The sequence below is a fragment of the Taeniopygia guttata genome, chromosome 2 (genome assembly GCF_048771995.1).
Source record: "Taeniopygia guttata chromosome 2, bTaeGut7.mat, whole genome shotgun sequence".
Taxonomy (NCBI): domain Eukaryota; kingdom Metazoa; phylum Chordata; class Aves; order Passeriformes; family Estrildidae; genus Taeniopygia; species Taeniopygia guttata.
In genome coordinates this window covers 134,457,517-134,477,075 of record NC_133026.1, presented here as the reverse complement: position 1 = coordinate 134,477,075, position 19,559 = coordinate 134,457,517, and the positions used below count along the sequence as shown (strand labels likewise).

Genomic DNA, 19,559 nt, shown 5'->3' with positions numbered 1-19,559 from the left:
GTGTACAGGATCTTCAAGAAACTCAAACCAATGGAAAAGATAGTATCAGAGCAGCAGCCTCAGTAAGTTTAGCAAAAGTGTTTTCATATTTATCAAGGATAAAAAATCAAGATATAGGAAAAAGACGAAACTGATACTCATGCATGGTTATCACCATTTAAGAGACTTCCCCCAAGAGCAGCGTCCTCCCTACTGGCACCATGTCAACAGGGCAGAGACAGGACGAATCTCTAGAGCAGCTGTGCTCAAGTTTGGCAGGTAGATGGAACAAAGAACAGCAAAGCAGCATGCAGCAGGAGGGAAAAGCAATGCAAGAGGACTCCCAAGCAGAGGTGGCAGAACTCAAAGGTTTTTAAAATGGCTGAAGGCTCAACACCCAAATGCGTTTTCATGATGTATTCAGCGGCTTTGTTTGCAACTTAGTAAGTGGCCCATCTGTTGTTATTCTTAATAAATAGTATTGATTTATATATATTGTCTCAAAAATAGCAACAGTAATCACTAATTTTCTAAAAAATGGAACAGCTTCCAACAGATTTCACTTTAAACAGGGAGCAGATAGCCAGTTTACTTGCCCTGTGTCAGTAATAGTTAAAAGAATTGTGACTGGTATCTCCTTGCTTCTTGAGTGCTGTTAAAAGGACAAACACAGATTGTTATTAAAGCTTATTCATAAACTTTCTCATCTCCCACCCCTTGTCAGATACTTTGGAGGTGTGTAGTAGGAGCAGATGTGCTTGCTATACTGCTGCACTGAAGTCGACACTTGAAGTAATCTGTTCTACTCCAGCCAGCAGACTTGTGCAGAAAACATGCATGGCACTGTTGGCTTCAAAATATATTTCAAAATTTAACATCTGAAAATTTCTGAGTTGTGCAAGATTTGAACCTATATGTCAAGCATACTTAACATTTTTAAAAACACTTTTCTCTGTGACTAAAGCAATTAAAATTAATTCTTGCTGTCTTGTTTTCTCAGTTATGTAGACTCTAAGCAAAATTTGTGCCAGAAGCTACTAGAACTTAGCTACAAATTCTATTTTTGTAGGCAGGAAAGATCTAGTCATGTGCCCCCCCCCTCCCCTTCCCATTATCTTACAATTGACACTTCCTGTGCTGTCCCTGGATGAACACAAAACAAGTCTCATGTGCAAAATGTGTTGACTCATCTGCTGTAAGGTAAGAAATCCATACAACCCACAAATCAGGGATAATATACCCACACAACAGAACCTGGAAAAAGCATTCACTAAAGCACTGGGCTGGATGAAGCACATAGACCTTAACCCCTTCCCATATACCTCTTTCCAGCAGACATTGAACTTCATTAAAGCACTTTGCCTTCTACTGCACATTTACCTTACACACTCCACAACGGGAATTACAGAGTAAACACATACAGTAAGTGTGCAAAAAAATGGAGTTTGAAAAGTGCTTGTAACTGAACTGAGATTTTTCACACTAGCTTTATTAGCAGGAAGACACATTTTTTCTTTTTGATTATGCTAACTATGCAAGAACTGTAAGATGTGAGGATTCCTATCTGTAGGAAGTATAAGAATTTCTGCTAGAAATACAAATTTACTGATACAAGTAAATTACTAAAGTGCTCCCTTATATTCACACCAGCCTTTGTAGGTTGCATCACTCTTGTGTAGTGATGCCACTGCTGGCAGTCATTGCAGTGTCACATGCAAATGGGAGCACAGGAAGCTGCAAGTGACAAAGCGACAAGAAATCCACTTTCTGTGTTCAGCTGGATAACCCACCAGGAGCACATTTTGAATTGCAGGGTTATCATCCATAATAAGTTATTCTCTTCTACACAGGTCAATACAATTTCCCATGGAGAACTTTCAAGTGTTTACAAATATTTTCATAAAAGAGCAAAAGCAGTCTTTATCAGTCAGGAAACAAAAGGTTCTTTAAAACTGTTTAATTACATGTTTCAGGTAAGCACAGACAATACAGGTAGATTTCCCACCACTCAATATTTACATTCTTTTCTCTAGGCTTGAGCTGTTCATTAAGAGTGTTTTTCAATCAACATCCTTATCAATCACTTTTGCTGCGAAGAAGGGTGCTGGAAAAGAACTATTGCAGGAACCATCCCATCAAGGCATGATTTTCTGTGGCGCTTTTCTTCTTTAAGAACTACTTACTAGTAGTTCAAGATATTTTGGGAAAATCCTGGCTTCCAAGATGACCTGAAGAATGCATTGAAACCAAGCAGTGTGTTGAAGTCCTATAAATAATTAAATCAGTACCAATACGTATGTTGTGGAGCTGAAATTCTCTTTTCACTGGCACTGAAATTGCTGCATGGCTTCTGTTAGGACAGTTTTACACCAATTTTGTTTTGTTCCTTTTTCATTAGCCTTTGTGCCTCTTTCTCCATTTTCTTTCGCTGCTGTTCTGCTGCTCTTTTTTCCCTTTCTGCTATCTTCTGTTGTCTGTAATTAAAGAAAACATGAATTGATAAATAACACACACACAATTTTCAGCATGGTTATCCCTTCAGCTCCTGTCAATACATAGGTTATTATAATATATAGGTTATTAAAACCAGAGCTTCAGTTTATTGCCATTAGGCTTAGAACAGTCCTTCTTTTTCTGTGCTGAAGTCCTTTTTCAGATTAATCTAGAACTGTAGTATATTCTGAGTTTGAACCCGCAAGGATCATCAAAGTCCAACTCCTGGCCTGCACAGGACCATCCCCATGAATGACACCATATGAGTGACAGTGTTGCTCAAACAGTTCTGGCAGGCTCAGTGCTTTGACCACTTCCCTGGTGAGCCGGTTCCGGTGATCACACTCTAGGTGAAGAACCTTTTCATAACATCCAACCCAATCCAATCTAGTTTTAGGCATTAATATTTGTTCAATTATTCTGCAAGTTAAAAGCCACTACTTCTCAAAGATTCAGAGTAAGTGAATCAGTGAGAGAAATAGGACAGTTGTAAAGCCTAGAGCAAAAACTAAAAATCTATCTAATACCTTCAGCAGCAGCTCAAAATTTTGAGGTTTTGCTGGTTTGGGTTTTTTTTGTTTGTTTGTTTGTTTGTTTTTTTTTTGAGATTGTCACCCATTATTGTACATTCTACCTGACAGCTGACAGAGCTGTCAGTCTACCAATATGCAGGAGTAATAATATTTGCCACATTACAGTGGCACATTTTTATATTTCCCACCTATCTGAACTGATGCAGAAGTGCTATGCACAACAGCCAATATAGAGACAGTAAAGTTCCAAAAAGCCACATGGTGTTAATGCTGCTGTTCACGCGCAGTTCTGAAGGGAGGGATCCTGGCAGCTCCTGTTTCTTCCCCCAGGATAGCCCGCAGGACACGGAGCTCCTGCACACAGTAGCAGTTCTGCGCCCTCTACAGTCTGGCATCCTGCACTCATTCTGCCCAAAGAGACCTTCACCTGCCTCAGACACAGCAACTGGCCGACAAAAATACAAACAATAGCTGCTATAAACTAAAAATGTGTGAGCTTAACTGCTTCCACTGGGATAAAAACTTCATTGATATTATAAAGTCTGCAGTTGTAGACAGGTATCTAAAATTTGCAGAAGAAACTAAGTTCCAACTAACTCAACTGAAAATGCAGTTTATAATCCACTACATCAATTCATTACTGACTGGAAAATTTTAGTGCACCCCAGCCCAGAACCTGCTGGAAAACAGGGAAAAAAGAGACTATAGAAACTTCTCAGGCTCTGATAGCCTACTCTTCATCACTGTCTTCCTGCATGCCTTAATTCCAGGGAGCATTTACTGACTTACTATATGTACTCATTTCAACTGTTATGATTATACATAAACTCACCAGAGAGGCCACAGGGTAGAGAGTTCACTGCTAGTTAGCAGGACACAGCCCACTTCTGCATAACTGATCTGCACTCCATCGCTGCACAAAAATTATTCTGGTCTTACTGAGCACCCACAGGTACCAGACACAGCAGGTTAAGGGAGACCCTTACTTTTTCTGCACACTCATTTCATTCTCAAAAGCACCACTGAAGTATAGTCAGCATTAATACTCTGGAACATTAGGGGGACTCTGTCCTCTATTTGGCAGTCTTATTATACAGGCTTCTTCCAAGTGTTACACTTGTGCATTAAGTCACCAGAGTGGCCACAGGATCTTCAGATCATTTTGCAGACCAAGATGCAGACTTCTATCATCAAGAAGAGACTCCAGAGCACTTCATTACTACACTCTGTTGAAAGCAGAGCCAGGTCTGTGCAGTACTATACTTAAGTTTTATGTTAAATGTCAGATGTTAAAGACACCAGTGATGTCTACTGCAAGAGAAACTAAATCCAGTCAGGATTTTTTATCAATCTTGCTAAAAATCAGCCAGGACTCGACTCATTTACAGATAAACATTGTTATTTCTGTGTCATGAATAAAATAAAGATTTTACTTCACCCAGCTGGGATACAGCTTACATAATGACCAGCTATATTGAGATAGTTAGCCATAGCTGGACAAGTGGTAAGCCACAGACAGCTGGTGTTCTAATCATGTTTTATCTGCTGGAAGTATTCAGACACATCCCTTCTATAACAACTGCAGTTTGATACCTTTTAGTGAGGCCAAAAAGAAATCCTGTGAGAAGTAATCATTTCAGTTGAACCCTTTCAACAATAAAGGTGGTAGGCTGAAATCTTCAAGATAGGTTCAACCAAATATCATGACACTTTGAAAAATTACCCCACTGCTATCACCATGTAAGAGATCTCTCTCCCTAAGTATTCTAGAGCATGAACCTGACATTTGGCAAACAATATAGCTTTGACCATCCCGGAAATGTTCACTGCACAAATTTTGCACTCCAAAAATAAACTGGTATATACATACACTAGGTAATTTTTAGTAGTTAATTCATATATGACAAACCCCTGCTTCAGAAAGTCTGAATACTACTTTTGATATTCCTAAGACCATCTGTAATGGAATGTGGCAAGGGTTAAGTAAATACAGTGCAGCCTCTGCAGTAGCAAAAGCAGCTGTTTCATTTCTCCATAAAAAAAACAAACAAAAAGAGTATTTCCATTGTCCTTCATTTAAGTCTCAGCAGACTGCACTCTGGCTGTTAAAGACCTTAATGAGTCTATTGATATTCTTTACAGGAAAAATTACTATCCGTGGAACAAAAACAGTCCAAAAGCACATCTTTCATATCACAAAGCTTGTACTTCAGTACAAGACCTGAAACAGTAATGAAGTTAAAAAAAAAAAAAAAAGAAAAAAAAAAGACAAGCAAGCTATTGACCAGAATGTACACAATGTACACATAGATACTAGATAAAGTTTACAAAAATATTTGCATTACAACCCTATTCTCACATGTTAAGCTGCTGCAAAGCAAGACTGACAGAGATAACAAATTGAATAAATTCTACTTATGATTAGCACATTGAAAATGAGCTAGTAACTTCCCTCTTGTCTTATTCCACAGATTGAAAATGTAAATTTTTCAAAACATTAAAATAAATACTTGATCATATTTCTCTTTTCCTTACAATACCTATTTTCCTTAGAATTATTTTTGACTATATCACATCTTTATTTCATATTATCACTGAAATTATCATATTATCATGAAAGCCGTGCACTTTAGTGTGATTTAGTGAGTAGAATTACGACAGCCCAGGAAGCTAAAGCTATCTGAGGCTGGTTACCTGATGATGTAGCAAGCAATAAAGTTTGATACAACTGGAAGTCACTACCAGTTCAAATCACTGTGTATGATAAACTTAATTTGCATCTCTTTACCCTCCACACCCCTTAAAGGAAAGGAAAAAAGAACACAAACTGAATGGCTGAAGTATTCACACTAACTTTGTGCAAGACTTTGATTTTACATTCAGCCTTATCAGCTAGTTTAGTTAAGTTAGAAAAGCCTAGCTCCTACAGGGATTCCAAGCACATACTTATCACTTCACCTTCTATCCAGAACTATTTTTACCTTAAACACATGGTTGTGATACTTTTCATGAGGCCATCAAGTGGTATTTTACTTAATCAAGTAATGTGATCTGAACATAATAAATCATTTGGATTGGTGCGGCACTGTTTTTTTAGTGCCTGCATGCAGGTGTTAATGTGTTGTTCCAGTGTTTCAGTGATTTTCAGATTTCCTCTAACATCTCATTTATTAAATTAATTCGATCCAAAATGTCTTCTGGTGAGTAGCATTTACACAGATATTAGATGCATAAAAATAATTTGTCCTAAGAGGCATTTAACAATTCTTGGCACCAGAAAGATGTCAAATAAATAAATGTAATTCTTTTACATGTAAAACCTTTACACAGTGTTACATTAATTTCAATTACCTAAGAACTTCTTCTGCCTGCCAAGCAGCATCTTCTTCTTCTTCCCAGGCATTTGTATTTTCTTGCCAAGTATCCAAGTCTCCCAGTTCAGGCTGAAACAAAAGAGAAGTTCTAAGCACATGGAAAAATTAGATAAAACACTCGTGGGTGACTGACAGTGCCTCCTGGATGACAGCAAAGTTTCCTTAAGATTTATTTTTCATCTTAATTCTTGAGACTTACAGAAATATTTGAGGTATGGCAGTGCTTCTCATCTTATTGTCCATGCTTTTTTTCCTGCTATAATACTGAGTTTTTTCAGTTGTCAAAGGGTTTTTTGACCAAAGACAGGAAAGAAGTAGTGGAGTGCATTTTTAACAAGAGGAAGATAGATTGAGCAGATTATCTGAGTAGATAGTGTAAAAGATTTCTGGCAGTTGCATTGACAAACCAACACATACATCCACCTTTTTTATGTCCAGTATCAGTTGAGTGACACTTTTACTCTACTAAAAGTCCTTCCCCGAACTATTTTCAAAAGGACAGTGCAGGGAGGTGGTATGACCATTCTGTACTGCTTCCTTTTGTGCACAATGTTTATCAAAAGAGAAACACTGTTTAAAAAGGCAAAAGGCAAGGGAGGGAGAGCATCTCCTGCTAACTGGCAGGTTAGGCAACTAGACAATTTTTTCAAAGGCTAAGGAGCAAAAATTAGGAGACTGCTACATTACAATCCTTACAGAAAGGAAGGGAGAAGCAGAAGGTTAAAAATGGATCCAAAACAATAAAACAAAGGTAACTTAGAAGCTTTCAAAAAAGCTTTCTACTCTTTTGTTAGTAACTTACTGTGTAAAATCCAAAATTATAGTTCATTGCTTTAGCAGATTTGCAAGCCCATAAGTACATGGAAACTTCCTACCTTTTTATCACTGACCCGTCAAGTTTCTCAGCAGAACATATTGGACTACTTCATTTTTCACTCAATTTTAAAACAATTTACATTACTCCCCAACTATTCCAATTACTCCGCACAATGCACAGCGTAGGCAGACTATTCCTTCCACTAGAGAACATAATTTAACTGACAAATACAAGATCAATACTTAAAGCATACTTACAGATTGGTGAATAAAAGGAATATCTTGTGTAGCTGCTAATCTGCTAGAGAATCCTGTGTTTCCCTCTGGAATCCCAAAATTTAAAGGCTCTCGTTTTTTTATAATTATCTGAAAATATTCAAAAAAAAAAAAAAGAAACAAAGAAGTGGTAGATTAAAGCACTGCAGAGATTTCTTGGTGATCATGTAACTCTGTGCCTGTGAAGGTTCAGCTACACAACACCTCACTGTATCTTAAACCTGGCCAGGTTCTGAAAGCTGCACAGCCAAATGAACTTGTAAGCAAAAGATAAATGCAACAAATAGGAACTTCCTCCCCTCACCATATTTTTCTTTAGCCACATAGAAATCTGTGACTGTATCAAGACAGAGACATTCAGTGGAAATAAACACAAATTCACATTGAATGGTGTTAACCTGGCCAAGTTAACAGGGTTGTTCTTTATAATGCTTGCAAGTCATCCCTAGAGATATATTAAAACTAAACCCAGTGTACAGTACTCAAACAGCATGGACTCTTCCCCAGTTTTGTTCTGAACCTGAAGCTCATTCTATGAGGAAAAAAATGTCAGTAGATATAAAGGAGAAATCTACTGCACATCTTCTCTGATAACCTGTTACAGCACTCGTGAGGTTTTTCCCATTGACTCAAAGACATGTAAGTATCCAGCTGAAAGATTTGCACATAGAAGCAAAACCTGCAATCACCAGATTTTATTCAGCATTTATTTACAACCTCGATGCTCCTGTAGAGATGCCCTCCTGTGTTGTCTCCATAGTAAAAATGGATATTTGAAGAACAAGCTATTTTGAAATATCAGTTCCTTAATTCCAGCCTCCCCAATAGAACTTGATGAAACAAATAACCAGTGCTCTGAAACAGCAGGGCTGCTCCCTCAGACTTTGAATGTTGTTGCTCAAATAAGGATATGAGTACAAATGACTAGAGGGTTCTCAGATTATACTTCCAAGAACTCTTAGAGTATGGAACTATTTATAAGTTTTCAATATTATGAAGACTAAAGATGCAAACATGTGATAGCCTCACAACCGTTAAGATCTCAAAGGTCTTAACATTAAACATGATAAATTACACACCAGCCTCTATTCTCATTTACCAATAGCACCTTCTGTAAGTTGCCAATTTACTTGCTTTTATTTTAAAGCAAGGAAAACCCTCCATAAGTATAGTTGAAAATTAATACTTACTTTTTGAGTTTTTCTTATTGTTGGTGCCATATCTTTGAAATAATCAGGTTCCATTTGTTCCAAAGAATTTTGCTGAGCAGCCACATTACCATTGCCGCCTTCAATCTTCACACTTGTAGGTGCATCTTCATCCCATGAAGACCAGTCTTCTACTTCAGGCTGAATATAAGAATATTGTACAAGTTATTATCTGCAAGCAAAAACTTGTCTTTTTATATCTTGCTAAGATATATACTTAACACTGAATCACATATTATTATATCTTTTGTATATACCACATTATATTATATTTTTCTTGGATATATACCAATTCAATATTGTAGGACTTCTTCAATCACCTTGTTAAGGGATTAAGTCACCTACCACTTTAACAATTACCTGCTTAGGAACAGATGAATAATCCACTGTGGTTGGCAAAGTTATTTGGTCTCCACTTAACTTTCGCCCTCTTCCAGACCTGAAAAAAAAATGTAGGATTCCTCCAAGCTCTGAAAACATGAGCACTAAGTTTAAAAAAAACAAAAAAGGAAGTCTGAGAACACCACTACTGAAAATAGTCATGGCTAAAACATTTAGTGCTTCAATTACCTTTGTATTTACTACTATCAGTAAGTCTGCTAAGCAAACGGATGTCATCGTGAATTGAAAGTTGTGTTCACAAGAATATCAAAGTGCAATTTACTTTTCTAATTGCAGTGAAATAGAGGAGAAATACTTCTAAGATATATGAAAATGGACTAACTCATCTGCATAATTCAGTCACAAATTTTAGATTGTCAGTGCTTATGAAGCAAGCACTAGGGATCTATATTTGCCAAAGAACCATTTCTACTATAAAATGAGAACTTTTTCTATTTGTCTTAAATTTTATGCTATGTCTAACAAATAGCTTTCTGAGCTGCTTGATCTGAAAGCCCCTCTAAAGCTTTTTTCTTCAAAGTCTAAACAGAGGTAATGCAAGATTATGCAAGTCAACAGCTTTAATTCAATCCATGCTTCTACTTAAAGAATACTGTTCCAATGCATTTCAGCATCTATATAAAATCATTTTAATTGAAAACAACACTAATGCATTGCAAATAAACTACCTAGATATTTACTTCATGACAATGTTCAAAGATCAGAACAATAATTAAAGTACTCCTAGCTGACATTCACTGTATTTTAACACCTTAAAACACAAAAGAATGCAATTCAGGCTCACACTTGTGTTTTCCACAAAGAACGTAAGCTCTTACAGCAAAGTAGTCATGTAATTGACCTTATGTAGCTTGTAAAATATAATGGTTTTTTCTTACTACTGATGTGAATAAACTGTGACATTTCAATTTCTAGTTTCTATCCATCAGTTTTAGTATCAGAGAACATACTATCAACTGACAAGTTAAATTGCTTGTAATAGCACCTCTACTGTATGCTGGTGAGCGACTAGATATATTTTTTCTACTCAAGACCAAACAAACAAGGTCAGGTGCTATCATCAAATTTTCAAGTTTTATATAAGTACCTCTACTTCCTTTATAAACTGTTCCTTTAAGTTGAAAAGAAACAGATTTTAGGGGTAAAACAAGGTGAAAACACTGTGCCCTCAAACACATTAGAGACTTCTGGTTTGATGAGATTTACTTGACATCTCTAAAGGAAACTCAAGCTTAGAAATATCCTCCTTCAGACCTCTACAACATGCACATCCTTAATACCATTTACATTTAATAGTAATCTTTAATACTAATTTAATAATAATCTTTAAGGCATCACTTCTGCAATGACTTGCTCCACAAGACAAACAAATGGCTTGTAACAAACAATAATCAAGTCAAAATGGTTACAGCAAGAGGGCTGAAGGTAGGAGGAAAGAGCTTTTGTCACACAACATCAGAAAGGAGGTGGTACACAGAGCAGCACCAAGGAAGGCTACAGATCTCCACTTCCTCTAGGAAGGGAACAAGATGCTTATAGAACAGCTGCTCCACAGCCATCATTAGATACTGATCACTGCTCTGCATGCCAAATGCCTCAAGAATTATTTGATTTGTTTCTCCTTACTAATAAGCAGCATCCAGATTTCTCAGTTGGAGATAATTAGAGATTTTAAACGGAAGAAAGTTGCATCTCTTTTTATATTTACATGTTTTATTTCCTGAAAACTGGATTCAGGCAGTCTGTTGTTTATCAAGAAAAGATTGAACTAAAAAAGGACCAGTAGTGTATGTAAGCTCTATGCTGCCTAGAAAGTTGCACAATCTCTATAGGCACTTGTTCAAATGAAAACGTAATGTAAACTATGTAATCTATGTAAGTACTAGCTCATATCCATTGAATTAAAACGCACGTTTAATTAAATCACATTTGCTGATTACTAGGAATAGTTAAATGGAGGAGTGCATCACAGGAAAACAGAAGTTATCAAACTACACTTTGCAGATGACAGTGAACAGAAGAAACATTTGTAGTTAGCGGTCTGAATTAATGGGATCCAGTGACTTGCTTATGTGAAAGACTTAATTTTCATTTCTTCAACTAATTGTTATTAAGCAAATAAAGGGTTTTCTACTTTATGTACTATGAAGCAGTTTCTCAGCTGTTCAAGATCATAGGTCTTTCAGAAGTTGGAAAAAAGAATGAAAATACTGTCATTACACCTAGAAAACAATTATCTGCTTATAAAAAGTATCTTTACACTTAAATGAAGGATACACCTAATATAGAAGTTATGATCAACTCAGTGTTTTGACTTCTTTCAGAACTTGAACAGCAAGTATTCTCAATTTTCAAATCACAGAACTAAGGTTGACATCTATATAACTGTATGCAGTGCTAAAACGTATCTTTTTAATGCTTCACTAAATCTGTAAGTGAATTTACCAACAAGTCAAGAGCTTCCTCTTATTCTTGGAATAAATAAAGGTGAAGAGGAAATAAACAGTTATTTTGTGTCTACTATATATTCTGCATACACTTTAATCCTCACCAGAAAAGTAGTTATCATACAAAAAAAGAGAATGCATTTCTCTAGATTGGTAGTTGTTTATGTAAACAGCATGCTGCAGAAGTGGTAGGAAGCACAGAAGTTCATACGACAGCAACAGCACAGTGCCAAGAATTGCCTCAGGTACTCTACTACTGCATTATTGAACTCTACTACTCCACATTAACTCTTGAGGGTTTTTAGACTGCTTCTAAGTACTATACTACAACATTAATGAGTCTACAACTCAAAAGGACATCAGATATTACTTAAAAGAGTGTAAAAAATAAACCATTCTTCATCATTAAAAATCAAGAAAAAAAAGCCATTCCCTTAAACTTAATCACTGTCCTCCAAACTTCTGAAAGAATCTTCAATAGGTAGAAGAATCTGAAGTCTCAGGCAACTCTTTTTTGACAAAGAGGATGAGAATTGCCTACATTTGTAATGACAGCCCACTGACTGATGACAGAGTAGATGCTCCCATTAACTGAATCTCTTAAAATACAAAATATCACTTGATAAGTACTTTTCAAAAATGTGCAGCACAGCTTTCCTTCAAGTTTGATACAGAACAGTCTTAAAAGCCATTTTAAAACCCTGTCACAGCTGTTTCCAAGACCTCATTCAGCTACCATACAACAAAATACACTCACAAATACACTACACAGACTTTTGGAACTCTGAACAAATACACAAATTAAAGAATTCACTTGATTTCGTTTTCATCTGTTTTGATTGTTTTGCAATTAGTAAAATCAGAACTGGTAAAAGTGGTGGCTGGGTGCTGCAGGAAAGTCAGAAGTGCAAGAACCTGTAATTGAAAAATTGAAAAAGAAAAGGTAAAACCAAATTAAATAATACTTGTTTACCTGCATATTAACTTTTTAATGAAAGAAAACACTGCTGCCAGGCAAGTACAGACTTTAAAGAGTCGAAACTGTGTTATGGCCATGGTAAGAAACCCTTCCTGCAAAAGAAAAAAGTTAGATGCAGAGGATTATACAACTTTATACAGTACTTAAAGCCAATTACTTTAATTGCTACTAAGCTAGGAACATTCTGTGAAACAGTATTAATGCAAAGAAAGAGAGCAGGTACCTGGAGCAAAGATTCTACCTGCCTACTATCAGGGTATTTCACTGATGTAAATAATAAAAGTATCTAATATATATGGCCTTTAAAGAAACAGCACAAAATCACAGGTACAGTCAAAGTAAAAGACAATCTTAAAGGGGAAGTGTAGGCAACCATCTGCAGTGCCTGTGCAGCCGATCTGTTTCAGACACTACCAGCGGCACTGAACACTGGCAGTGCAGAACAGAATAATAATCAGAGAAAAGCTCTTGCTTAAGCATGTCATGCATCTACAAATTACAGATTTAGTCATTAAGTGAAATCCCAAAATTAGCTGTTTAAATTTACCTTCCATTTTGATGGAAACGTGTGATGAGAACACTGCTTTTTTTAGAACTAATCTCACTGAAAAATCATCATTAAAGGAAGAGTGTTCATCCTGTGTGAACTATTGCACCACCTAACCCACAGAGCTACTGATATTTCTATGCCTGACTGGATCATGAGAGCAAACACAGAAAAGAAAAAAATCATCTTTGGCTGAGGCCACTCCTGTTTGTAGCTATTTTTTCAGTGACAATTTGATAATCTAGAGAATTTATGTTCATCATATCACATCATTCCAATGTACCACCTTGAATAGCTACAGACTGACTCAGAAAAATCTGCTGGAATTCAAGGATCCCTTTTCTCTTCTATAGGTGAACATTTCAGAGTAAAGAATAAGAGGTTAGGCTTCACAACTAGCTTTTCATTATAAACATCTACACTTGTAACAACATTTTCTGTTGCAAGTTTAACATACCTTCTGGTGAGAAGAGAAGGCAGCCCTGTGACATTTTCCTCAGGCCATGAGTATTCCATGGAAGGACAGCTTGATTTCAAATATGCTATGGCATTTAAATCACTTTTTATATTCCAGGCTTTAAGTTAGGAAGAATCAGGAAGGTGGATGGTAGGTAGGCTGCTCCAATACTGTCCTGAGGATTTTATTAAAAAGGTACACAATGGGATTTGTGAGCTTCATGGAGCATAGATGTATTTTTATTGGTGCTCATTTGCTAGATAATGTAACCATTATTAAACACTATATTAATATAGTACTGGAAATATTGCTTTACATGTAGTGCAGGATAGGACTTTCTGCTACTGAAAAATCATACAGAAGCTATTAAACAAACAGGTCCTTTAATTGCAAAATGGAAGGCTTAAGTTAGTAGTAACCACCAAATTACAGACTACACTATTGAGCTGTAGCTCAGGAAAAAGGCTTCATAGGGCACGTATCACCTCTACTTCAACATTTGTGTTATCTTATTTCATTTCATGGGAGACTTAAAAATGTAGAGAACTTTATACAAGGTTGGATTGGCTCTTCATCTAACAGAATTAGAAAGCAGTCAGCTCCCACAAAGAAGCAAGAACAGACATGGTCTGACATATTTAGCTTTTAGTCTAAAAGACTGGACCATCATTTCATATTATGCTCAAGAACTTCCTTACCTTTCAGAATGAGCAATGTTGACAATATCTAGATGACAGAAGAATGCATCTGTCAAGAATTTGAATGATTAGGAAATAATCAAAGTTAGTGAAAGAAGAGTGAACAGTACTAAGAAGGAAAGTTCTCTAGCCTAAAGGTAGAAATTATGGCAAACTAACACTGAATTGGTGAAAGAAAATCTTATTTTTAAGAGAGGCAGCTAGAAGTTATCTGCCTGGGATGTGAGGCATGAAGAGCATGTGACCTACTGAAATGATTATAAAGGTACATCTTTTCTGAAAAGTTTGTTTAAAAGCTCACTCCACTCTATCAGAATTCACTCTTTTATCAGCTCGGGGGCAGGAGGGAAGGAGTAGAACAGTACTCAATATTAGCAAGGCTAAAGCTTTTTTCCCTTGCTCAGGCTATCTAACTGCTACACTGGACAGTACAAACAGACCCTAAATTTAAAAACTCATAGCTACTGACTGAGAAGGTTGTTTTTGGAAGCCACCAAAAATCTTTGCAAACTCTACATTAATTATGCTTAAAATCAAGGAACTAGGAAGGTTACTAGTGCAAAACTAAAACCAGAACAATGTTCAAGTGTGTCAATCACCAATATATATATTTATATATGTAAATATAAATGAGCCCAGTTTTCAACTCATCTCCATTTTCTCAGTATACAGTACTGAGTTCTCAATAGAAAGTTAAACAACTGAAAAAAACCATAATCCATAAGAACTCTGGCTTGCAGAGTCAGTGGACTTGTGAAATCCACAAGAACTAATCACCAAAAATAAATCAATTTCCCAGGTCATTCAGATGTAAGAGTGACTACACTTCCAGTACCATCAGTATGCCCATTTGGCAGAGTTCAACAGCTATCATTATGTCCATGACAGCCAGATAACTTACACCTCTCCACTTTCCATGTGTCAGGCAAAGATTTCAGAGTTACAATGAGACATATGGCCAGTTAACATACTTGTGATAGAACTGCATTTCATTTCAGCTGAGCTAGAACTAGGCCCTTTAAAGGCTGACTTGATGACCTTGGAGGTCTCTTCCAACCTTAGTGACTCTATGATTTAAGATAGAAAGTACTGTTTTGCCCACCTCTTTTCTCAGCATTGATTGCAGTCTTCCCAGTTAAGCTCCCTACATTATAAAATGTCAAATGCACAACCAGTGTTTTGTCAACAACATTCTATTAGCCAGTCATAGTAGTGTTAGCAATCATTTACCTTTAAAAAGAACTTTCCTCAATGTACCTGCTTTTTATACTGCTATTTATGACATGAAGCAGTATATATGTATTTATATAATGAATATTATTTTTTATACATTCATTTAAAACACAATCTTGAACCAATTATTGTCTCAAGGTAAGGACAAGTCAAGCATTTTCTGCTTTGTCTGAAACAGCACTTGAAACATGTGCATTGCTGCTCTAAGAACAGCACTACCTGAAAAGTTAAACATTTGCTAAAGGTTTTGAGTTTTGTTTGGTGCCTTTTGGGGTTGAGTTCTTTTGTGCTTGGGAGTTTTTTTAATGTTAATTAAATTTCTCAAGGTAAACAATTTATATTTGGAAGTAGCTGTATGAATACAGATGTACACAGAACCCTAATTTTCCTCAGTTCACTGCAAACTTAATTCACATGATACCATTATACTAAACTTGTAACATGAAACAAGTTTTTCATCCTTTTCTTGTCCATCTTTCTCACACATTGGAAAGAAGCACAGCCATGTACCTTCTCTTTCTCCTGGGAAAAAAATATTGAACAGTCTAAATGGCAGGCCACAACGTTCTTTCTTTTCTTAAGCCTTTCCTTGATAAACAATCCCAAAAGGAACCATAACCGTATCAGCAATTATAAGACAGGATAACAGAGACATAATGTAAAGTTGCAGCGCTACATCAAGAATCCTAAAATATTTCTTAACAGAAAGAGTTAAATGTGAAACACTGGACTAAAATTCAGAAAAGCTGGTAAGAGTTGTCTTCCAGCCTGATACATCCTTCTGCATACCACACCTCAGCCTCAGCTTTGCATTTATAAAATGGGATAGATCTCCTTCTCCCACTACTGGAATTGCTTTGTTACATTTATGAGACTTAGGGTCAAATGAACTTCCATTACAACAGATATAAACAAGCAAATAAATCAAGACATGATTTGTGGTCAACTCAACAATTCAGTAACAGGCACCAAATTTAGCTGGAGTTTTTGACTTCTGCATCTCATACTGCCTTCCACTGGTAAAAAGTCACAACAGGTGTTCACATGGAACATGAGCCCAGAAAGGACTAAAAGGCAACAGCCACAAGATGTTAAACACTTTAGAATCAAGTCAGAAGAATGAGGAAGTAAACATTTTAGGGACCCATAAAGGAAACAGGAGGGAGGTGAATTTCAGAATTTTATTGAACATTTTTACTTTGCTTACAGCTTGGAACAGCAGCTTCATTAGAATCCCTGGCACCTCTGATTTCACTGACAGTAGCCAGCACAGTCCACCCTCAGGTGTATTGGTCAATCAGCTATGGTGCAATAAGCAAGACTCTAACTGTTTATCATTGTACAATAAGCACACTGGCACCTGGAGAAACACTTCCTCTTTCATATCTAACCATACATACTAATACCACTTAAGTAGGATTTCTACAGATAGAGTCAATTCTAAAATAAAGTCACATTGGAGCACTAAAATTATTTTAGAAACTTGTTTCCTGCTAGTGAACTCATTTTTTACTGTCACATCAGCTTTCTTTCACATCAGCTCACTTGTAACTCTGGAATGTAAACACAAACATACCTTGGAATCAGGGATTTCAGCCCATATTAAACACATCTAGATAAATAACCAGATGATGGTGCCTAAAATAACTTGTCTGAAACTGAAAGGCTCCCCTCCAATCTACATTAGAAGACACAAAAAAAGTTCCACCCTCCAAAAGCAAAACAAGAAATTAATTTCCTAGTACTAAAGACTAACATGGCCTTCACATTTGTCAGTACCAAAAATCCATACTGGTTCAGTAGTGCATTTGGGCTGTCACTAGAACAGCTGACAACACCCTAGTAAAGTTTCAGTGATAAGGACAGAATTTCTTAAAAGGGGATCTTGTATGAAGCTCTAGTAGAATGACCACATCAAAGATCGTAAGTAGGTTTATAGGGAGATGGAATTTTATTAAGATTAGTAGATAGAGATAAAAAACCTGTTTTCAAACACATAAATCCTCCTCCAAGCCATGTATGTTACAAGACATACAAAGACACTTTCTATGTTAAAAAGACAAAGCAATGATTCAAGAACGGCTTTCAATCTAGTACTGAAAGACAAAACCAGCACTTCCTGCATTTCAAAGACAACAACCATGACTCCGTAACCTACTGAGAGGTTCCACTGCCCTCTTCCTGCTTGATTTGCTTGGTCTCTTGGTTTTTTCATCACTTTATACATAAACATAATATTTGGAACACATGTGTGGAGGGAAAAAATCCTGTCTTGATCACTGAGCTTGATAAATACATACATTAAGTGGCACCATGACTGAACCCTAAAGCCATGCTATTACGGCATTAGGGAGAGAAGCAGAATGAAAAGAGAAAATCAGTAGGTATCTCCTCTATCTAATTGTAGGTAGTGTTGTGGGATGTGTGTAAAGGTATTGTAGTTTCAATACTGATCTTCCAACTTTCAGTGCAAATACCCTAATTAGGCAGTTGAAGTAGCTGGAACAGAAGACAGCTCACTCACATTAATCATAGACAGTGAAGTCATCAGAGGCACTCAAATTCAGAAAGAGACACTATCAAAAGCTGCAGAAGATACCAAAAGTCAAGGCAGAATGTCTGTCTCTCTAAATAAAGGCAGCAAAAATTGGTGACTGCTGGCAATTCCCGAGTTATTTCTAGACACTAAATACTCTGATATACAACATACAGAGTTTCAACTCTTTTTTTAAAGATGTTTCTCCCAGAGTCATACTCTGCAGTAATACCACCACATCTCACCCCTTCCTCTCCAAGAAACTTTAGCTACAAACTCGCTAATGTGAACTCCTCAAGCTTTGTTTTGAATTAGAATAAAATTCTGCTCTTCAAGGCAGTATTAGTTAAGACAGAAAGTCTATGTCCACTGAGTGATCAGTTGCTCTTTGACAATTCCTTACCTATATATGCCACTGTCTGGTGAAAAAAAGCATACAGAACACAACTTGAAGTAATGCAATCGTGTGAGACCACACTACAACTTCATCCACCTTTGCAACAAGTCTTTTACATAATGCACTAGTTCATGTAACTCACTTCACAAAACTGAAATTCTCAGACATAGAACCAGAGTTTAAGATAGCGAAGTTTTCTGTGATTACACGGAATGCCAGAGACAACAAATTAACACACATTCCTTGTTACTACTACAAAATCATCTTGCAATGCCTGTCTTGACTAGAACCATCTATTTACAAACAATGACAGTATAAGACGGCCTGAAGGTATCTCTGCAGTGCACACGTGCATTTCCACAGAGCTATAAAGCTACGAAGAGCTATAAAGCACGAAGCTACGCCATTTTTCATTAGATATGCAACTCAGGCGCTTACACTGTGAATTCATGACCAAAAAGCAGTACCCTACCATTTAACTGACCAGCCGAATCTTGAATTTTATTAGAGACATCACTTCACTGAAGCCAAATAGTAGCACTTATTTTTTCTGTGAGCTGTTAGAGATTCTTAAGTATTTAAAAGCGTGCGAAGAAATTTTCACAGTATGTTTTATTAAACGTGCCCGTAGCGCGAACAGTAGGTAACCCCAAGCCATGCCGTCCCACCGCGAGCTCTGACAGGACGTGTGCCCTCGCCCTTTCCACAGGAGCGAAGCCACTCAGTCCCCAGAGCTGCCCGTCCACCTGTTCGCCACTCCATGTCCTTCCAGCCCATCAGATTCCCCCCACCGCCCCGGAAGGGGACCGGGCCGGGCGGGCGGAGGCCGCGGGCCTGGCGCTGCCGGGCCGGCCGAGCGGCTCCGCCGCGGGGCGCGGGCACAGCGCGGCGGGGCCGGGGGACCCGGCGGGGCGGGGGCGCTGCCGCGGGAGAACCGCGCGGGCGGCTCTGCCCCGGCAGGGAGGGCGCCGAGACCGGGCCCCTTCCCAGCAAGGCGGAAGCGGCACCCGGCGGCGCAGAACCGACCCTTCCCGCTCACCTGCCCCGGGGGGGAGGCCGCGCCGGGAGTCGCGGGGCTCCAGGGGCCGAGGCGGCCGCTGCCGCAACCTCCGGCCGCCCCTCATCCAGAGCCGGGCCCGCGCCGCTCCGCCGCCGCCCCGCGCGCCGCCATCTCGGCCCCGTCA

At 37.8% G+C, this 19,559-nt stretch overlaps 1 protein-coding gene across 1 annotated transcript; it reads right to left on the bottom strand.

Annotated features, from left to right (window-relative positions):
* Positions 1–1,921: 1,921 nt before the first annotated feature.
* Positions 1,922–19,555, bottom strand: EBAG9 (estrogen receptor binding site associated antigen 9). Its single transcript, NM_001245823.1, is given in 8 exon segments — positions 1,922–2,453; positions 6,357–6,448; positions 7,454–7,561; positions 8,662–8,820; positions 9,040–9,164; positions 12,502–12,599; positions 13,512–13,686; positions 19,415–19,555. Coding segments are annotated over 2 exon segments (204 nt in total). The 5' UTR covers positions 12,585–12,599; positions 13,512–13,686; positions 19,415–19,555; the 3' UTR covers positions 1,922–2,453; positions 6,357–6,448; positions 7,454–7,561; positions 8,662–8,820; positions 9,040–9,043.
* Between the last annotated feature and the right edge of the window lie 4 nt (positions 19,556–19,559).